This window comes from Psammomys obesus, unplaced genomic scaffold, assembly GCF_907164565.1.
Source record: "Psammomys obesus unplaced genomic scaffold, mPsaObe1.curated_primary_1811, whole genome shotgun sequence".
Taxonomy (NCBI): Eukaryota; Metazoa; Chordata; class Mammalia; order Rodentia; family Muridae; genus Psammomys; species Psammomys obesus.
Window position 1 is genome coordinate 439,168 of NW_026596130.1, and position 5,877 is coordinate 445,044.

Below are 5,877 nucleotides of genomic sequence, written 5' to 3' on the forward strand. Positions count from 1 at the left end.
CAGTTTCCATGACAACTCCAAGGGAGCCTAAACTGGGGGCTTGGATGCTGGGGTGAGAGGAGGAGAGAGGTGGTCCAGAGCAGAGAGAGACGGAGTGGGGGAGACTTCCGAAGCGCTCCCCCCCCCCCCCCCCGGCCCCTTTAGCCCCCCCCCCCCCCCCCCCCCCCCTCCCCCCCCCCCCCCACTGTCTTCATCTCTCCATCTCTGCGCTGCTGCCGCCACCATCGCCGCCGCCGCCGGCTGCGCCATCCCGGACCCAGACTCCTGCGCCAGCAGCCAGGGGGCCCTGACTCCAGCTTCTGAGACCCTGTCCCAGCGATTGCAGACATGTCCTCGGAAAAGTCAGGTAAAAATTAAAAAAAAAAAAAAATACCAGTAAAAACCTCCCCTCCAGCCGCCTCCATCACCTCCAGTCTAACCCCCCACTTGCCCTAATCCCCTTCTTTGACCCTCTCTCTCCATTCATACTCCCTACCCCCTCCTCTTTCCACATCCCATCCTTCTTTTCCTGTCTTCGGGTCAGTCTGCCTCTGTGCCTTGTCAACAACATGGGCGGCGGGGGGGGGGGGGGGGGGCCCCCCCGGGGGGCCCGGGGGGGGGGGGGGGGGGGGGGGGGGGGGGGGGGGAGGCCCAGCCAGGTACTGCAGGGACATCAGGACATCATCACTGGGAGCGACAGACGGACAATCACTGATTCACTGGATGGAGACACCCACGGGGAGAATAACGGAGACTTGATCAGATTAGGATTACAGGCGGGAGCCGCCATGCCTGGTCCCACAAGACTGTTTCATGGACCTTAACAGAGGCCATGAGGTTCGCAGGGAACTCCACTGCAAGAAAGTGACACAGGGCCACTTGCGCAGGACGAGGAGCTGCGGGGGGGGGGGGGGGGGGGCCCGGGCGGGGGGGGGGGGGCTGACAGCTGGGGAAGAGTTGTGAGGCAAAACTAGACTGGGGGCAGGTGGCCTAGGTGCACCCCCTTCCCTGACCCCAAAATGGGAGATGTCCTGTCTCTCCCTCGCTGTTTCTCCACCTCTCAGCCGTCCGCTGACTCTTAACCTTCTGAACTCTGCTGTCTTCTCTCTCCCCTCATCCGCTCCTCGGCTTTTCCATGACCAGGCCTTCCAGACTCCGTTCCTCACACGTCCCCGCCGCCCTACAACGCCCCCCAGCCTCCGGCCGAGCCCCCCCTCCCGCCCCCACAGACGGCGCCCCCCTCACACCACCACCACCACCACCACCACCACCAGTCCGGCACGGCCACCCTCCCGCGCTTGGGGGCCGGGGGCCTGGCCTCCGCCGCGGCCAGCGCGCAGCGCGGGGCCTCGTCCTCCGCCACGCTCCCGCGGCCCCCTCACCACGCCCCGCCCGGCCCCGCCGCCGGGGGTCCACCGCCCGGCTGTGCTACCTTACCCCGCATGCCCCCCGACCCTTATCTGCAGGAGACTCGCTTCGAGGGCCCACTTCCCCCGCCCCCGCCTGCGGCCGCCGCCCCACCCCCGCCAGCGCCAGCCCCGACGGCCCAAGCGCCGGGCTTCGTGGTGCCCACGCACGCGGGGGCGGTGGGCACGTTGCCGCTGGGGGGCTACGTGGCGCCGGGCTACCCGCTGCAGCTGCAGCCCTGCACTGCTTATGTTCCGGTGTATCCGGTGGGCACGGTGAGTGTGGTACGGGGGTTGGCAGGACCTAGGAGCCCGGGGAGGCAGATGCAACGGGGACAAACGGGAAGCTGGCAGAGAGAAACAGAGCCAGGCCGACCGGGTAACAAGCCCTGGGCAGAAGAGGGGAGAGGGAAGGGGCTGGGGGTGGGAAGGTGGTGGACCTGGTTGGGGGAGGGTGCCTGTGGGGTCAAAGGTCAAGGCTTGGGAGGCGGTTCAGAAGTCAAGAGGAGGTCTGAAAGAAGGAAACCTCCTGGAGGGAGAGGAAGGAACGGAACCTGGGAAGCCAGGGTTAGAGCAGGGCAGAAGCCTGGGCCGGGGGAGTGCCAAGGGGGATGGAAACAAGAACAGAAGGGCAGAGCAGACCCATAAGCCAAACCTTGTAAGACAGTGTGGGAATTTACAGGAATATGGGGTTAATGACACAGTGAGGGGGCGCTAGGCCGATTTCACTGTCAGGAAAGCTCAGTGCGTTGACTTTCCTCCCCGTAAACCTTAGAATCATGTTCTTAAAACCTCTCTGGCAACTGGTCAACCGCTGGCAAGCAGCAGGCGTGTAGGCGTAACGGCCCTTTCCCCCACTGTCCTTCCCACAGCCCTACGCAGGCGGGCCCCCCGCGGGTCCCGGAGTGACGTCCACTCTGCCCCCGCCGCCGCAGGGTCCAGGACTGGCTCTGTTGGAGCCCAGGCGCCCGCCGCACGACTACATGCCCATCGCTGTGCTGACCACTATCTGCTGCTTCTGGCCCACCGGCATCATCGCCATCTTCAAGGCCGTGCAGGTGTGGGGCGGGAAGGGGAAGCTTGGGCTGAGCGGGGTTCCAAAACCCGGGGCATGCTGGGCGCAGGCTGGGGCGGGTGGGCGCGCAGTGGCTTTCTGACCCCGCCCCGCCCCTCCCGGGTAGGTGCGCACGGCCCTGGCCCGAGGAGACATGGTGTCCGCTGAGATCGCCTCCCGGGAGGCCCGGAATTTCTCCTTCATCTCTCTGGCCGTGGGCATCGCGGCCATGGTGCTCTGCACCATCCTCACTGTAGTCATAATCATCGCCGCTCAGCACCACGAAAACTACTGGGATCCCTAAAAAGGCAGCCTCCCCGTGTCGGCCCCACGACGTGCTCCCCAACCTCCCAGGCGCCCCGCGCCTCCTCCTGAGGCGCCGCAGGACTCCCAGACATCCACGCCCCGCCCCGCGGGACGTCTGGCCCAGCGAGTACGCTCAGTCCCTCAGGAACCCCTCCAAGCCCACATCCCCAGCGGCACTGCAACCCGAGCCAAGCCCCGCGTCTCCGGTCGCCCCAGTTCCCCACCCCACCCCAGTGCAGCGCCAGGGGAGGAGCTCTCCTGCCCGCGGCTTCCCCGCGGGGATTGTTCCCCAAACTCCGCCTCCTCTACGGGCTCCGCCCAACTCCCTCAGAACCCCGCCTCCAGGTCGGCAGGCTCCGCCTTCTTCTCTTCCTCGCGGGGTGATTGGGTTTGGGGATCCAGGCCCAGCCCACAGACGGACGGACTCCTCCTCCTACCCTCCCAAAACGGACTCCCCCCACCCCCAGAAGAACTACACCCCAGCTCTGGCTCGGATTTTTGCCAGTTGCGGATTTTTCTCGTTCTCCACCCGGGTCTCTGCCTATTTTCTTGCTAATTACAGAACTTCCCGTCGTGTTGCCTTTGGAGTGAAATATGGGAAGTTCCTGGTTTAGTACCCCTCGCCCTGGAAAGAGAACCAAGTCCCTGCAATGTAAATACCCTTTCCACCTGTGCCAAGCCCTGGGCAGGGAGGCAAAAGGGAATCCGGATACAGGAGGGAGCCAGCGCTCCCCCACCCCCGCTCCCTTCTGCCCTAGACTTGTTTTGATCTGTGTGTGCGTGTGTGTGAACTTCCGAAAGACGGTATTAAAGACATTTTAGTGGATTTATCACCCGCAGTTCCAAGGTCCACAGCTCAGAGAACACCCCGGCGTTCCGCGCCCTTCATTTTATGGTTTGTTTTTTTCTTTTTTAACTCCTCTGGGAGGAAGAAGGGAGTGCCACCAGCAGAGACAGAATCGGGAGGAGATAGTTTCCCATGCCAGCAGAGAAAAGAGGGTCGTGGGTTCCCCGTTCCGCTCCCCAAGCCAGACTTGTTGTAGTTCTGTAGCTCCAGCACCTGGGAGGAGAGTCAGGAGTTCAAAGCCACACGCTGCTTTACAGCGAGTTAGAAGGCAGTGTGGACCACACTAAACCCTGTCTGGAAAGCGAGAGAAGGGACTAGATGGAGAAGACCTGAGTGGAATTCTCAGTGGGGTTCCCGACCCCAGCCTCATTCATTCTCAGTGGGCCTCCAAACCCGCTTCTCCTAGGCTGGGCTTAGGGCTCCGGGGAAGGGCGTCTTGGGGAGGCAAGAAGGAAGAAGATGGCAGAGCACAGTCAGGAAGCTGATCAAGGATGGGTGACAGGGGCAGGGGAGGAGCTCCACCTGCCCACAGCGTTGCTGGCCTGGGCCTGGACAAGCTCAGGAGAGGAGCAGAGAGCAGAGGGAACCCGGGTGGACGGCTGGCAGCAGCACCTGTGGGCACCTGTGGTCTTGCCCTGGCTGACCCTGGGCCAGCAAAGAGGCCTCTGTGAGCAGGGATCAGGCAGAGCCGCTCGCCTCACTGCACACACACAGAGCAGGATGTCACTCCGCTTTGTCCGTTCATACGTGGCCATGATGCACAGGGTGGCTAGGGACACTCACAGGCCAGGCCGTGACCCCAAATCCAGACAGAAAACCCTGCACTGAGGCGGGGGGGTGGGGGGGGTGGCGTATATCACAGGTTCCCCTTGGGACATTTCAGGCCTAAGGTGCCTTTGCTAGCAATAGTTGTTTTTCTTAGAGATTTATTTTATTTTTATTTATGTGTGCTAGTTATATGTCTGTTCTTGTGGGTGTGTGTGTACAAAGCCCACAGAGGCCTGTGGATACACTGCAGCTGGAGTTACAGGTGGCCCTGAACCATCCGCTGTGGGTGCTGGGTCCTGAACCCAGGTCCTCAGAAGGAGCAGCAAGATCATGACCGCGGAGCCGCCTCTCCGCCAGTGCTTCTGAAGGGTGCCACAGGCAGCCTCGCTTTCCTTGTCCCCTGACCAGCTTTCCTCCTGAGTTGGAAAGTACTGCTATGACAATTGTCTGTGTGTGACTGTCTTTTTCAAACCCGCTCTTTCCTGTCTCCCTGAAATGCACTTCCGTTCCTGGCACTGCTAGAATCTCAAATAGCCAGTGATTACATTGCAGAAAATTAGTGATGTTTTTAAAATGTTCGCTTGTCCCAGCCCTTTTGTGTCTGTCTGCTCTGCCTGCCCACCCTCTCCCACCCATTATTCATTTACTCCTTTAAATACTTGAGACAGTGTCTCCTACAGCCCAGTTAAACTCACTGTGTACCTGAAGATGACCTTGAACTTCTGAAGTACTGCTTCAGCCTCCCCAGGGCCTGGATGACAGCTGTGTGTCACCTTGCCTGAGGCACACCTGTCTCTACACCTCCCGGCTCAGGGATGTGCTGTCTCCTCCACAAGCACACCTTGGTAATTCTTCCTTTCTCCACTTCCCCAGCTGCCTGTCTCTAGATTTCATTCTTGTTTTCCAAGGCTTTCCTTTGAAATCTCAACTACTGCTTGGTGGTGGCACTCACCTTTAATTCTAGCCAGAGCCAGGAGGATCTCTGCATTTGAGGCCAGCCTGGTGTATAGACTCGAGAAAGAAAGAAAGAGAGAAGAGAGAGAGAGAGAGAGAGAGAGAGAGAGAGGAAGGAAGGAAGGAAGGAAGGAAGGAAGGAAGGAAGGAAGGAAGGAAAGAAGGAAGAAATGAAATCTCATTCACTTAACACAGCCATCGCCATCCATCTAGCTATCTGCGAGACAGAGGCCACAGGGCCCCTCCAAACTTTCGATCATGCTGTCTCCACCTTCGGCGGCCACCCCCCAAAGTTCCAGGATTACAGGCCTAGCTCTACTACCAAGCTAGGAATTCTGTTTATTCTTTTTCTGTTGTTGTTTTGGCTTTTGGGATTTGTTTTGTTTTGTGTTTTTGGTTGGTTGGTTGTGGGGGAAGTTGGTTTGGTCTTGGTTTGTGTGTTTTTGTTTTGACACAGGGTTTCTCTGTGGAGCCCTAGTTGACCTTGAACTCAGCTTTGCAGACCAGGCTGGCCTTGAACTCACCGCTTGCCTTTGCCTCCAGAGTGCTGGGATTATAAGCAT

At 60.0% G+C, this 5,877-nt stretch overlaps 1 protein-coding gene across 1 annotated transcript; it reads left to right on the plus strand.

The window, feature by feature from the left end:
- Positions 1–253: 253 nt before the first annotated feature.
- Prrt1 (proline rich transmembrane protein 1) lies at positions 254–3,571 on the plus strand. The gene is made up of 4 exons (XM_055591953.1): positions 254–346; positions 1,123–1,661; positions 2,258–2,443; positions 2,567–3,571. The coding sequence occupies exons 1-4, from the start codon at positions 328–330 to the stop codon at positions 2,741–2,743; spliced, it is 921 nt and encodes a 306-aa protein (XP_055447928.1). The 5' UTR covers positions 254–327; the 3' UTR covers positions 2,744–3,571.
- The last annotated feature ends 2,306 nt before the right edge of the window (positions 3,572–5,877 follow it).

Bases quoted from the DNA above. Each gene is read 5' to 3' on its own strand.
- Prrt1 (XM_055591953.1), top strand. The intron at 1,662-2,257 runs GTGAGTGTGGTA...TCCTTCCCACAG, and splicing joins CGGTGTATCCGGTGGGCACG to CCCTACGCAGGCGGGCCCCC. The intron at 2,444-2,566 runs GTGTGGGGCGGG...CCTCCCGGGTAG, and splicing joins CCATCTTCAAGGCCGTGCAG to GTGCGCACGGCCCTGGCCCG.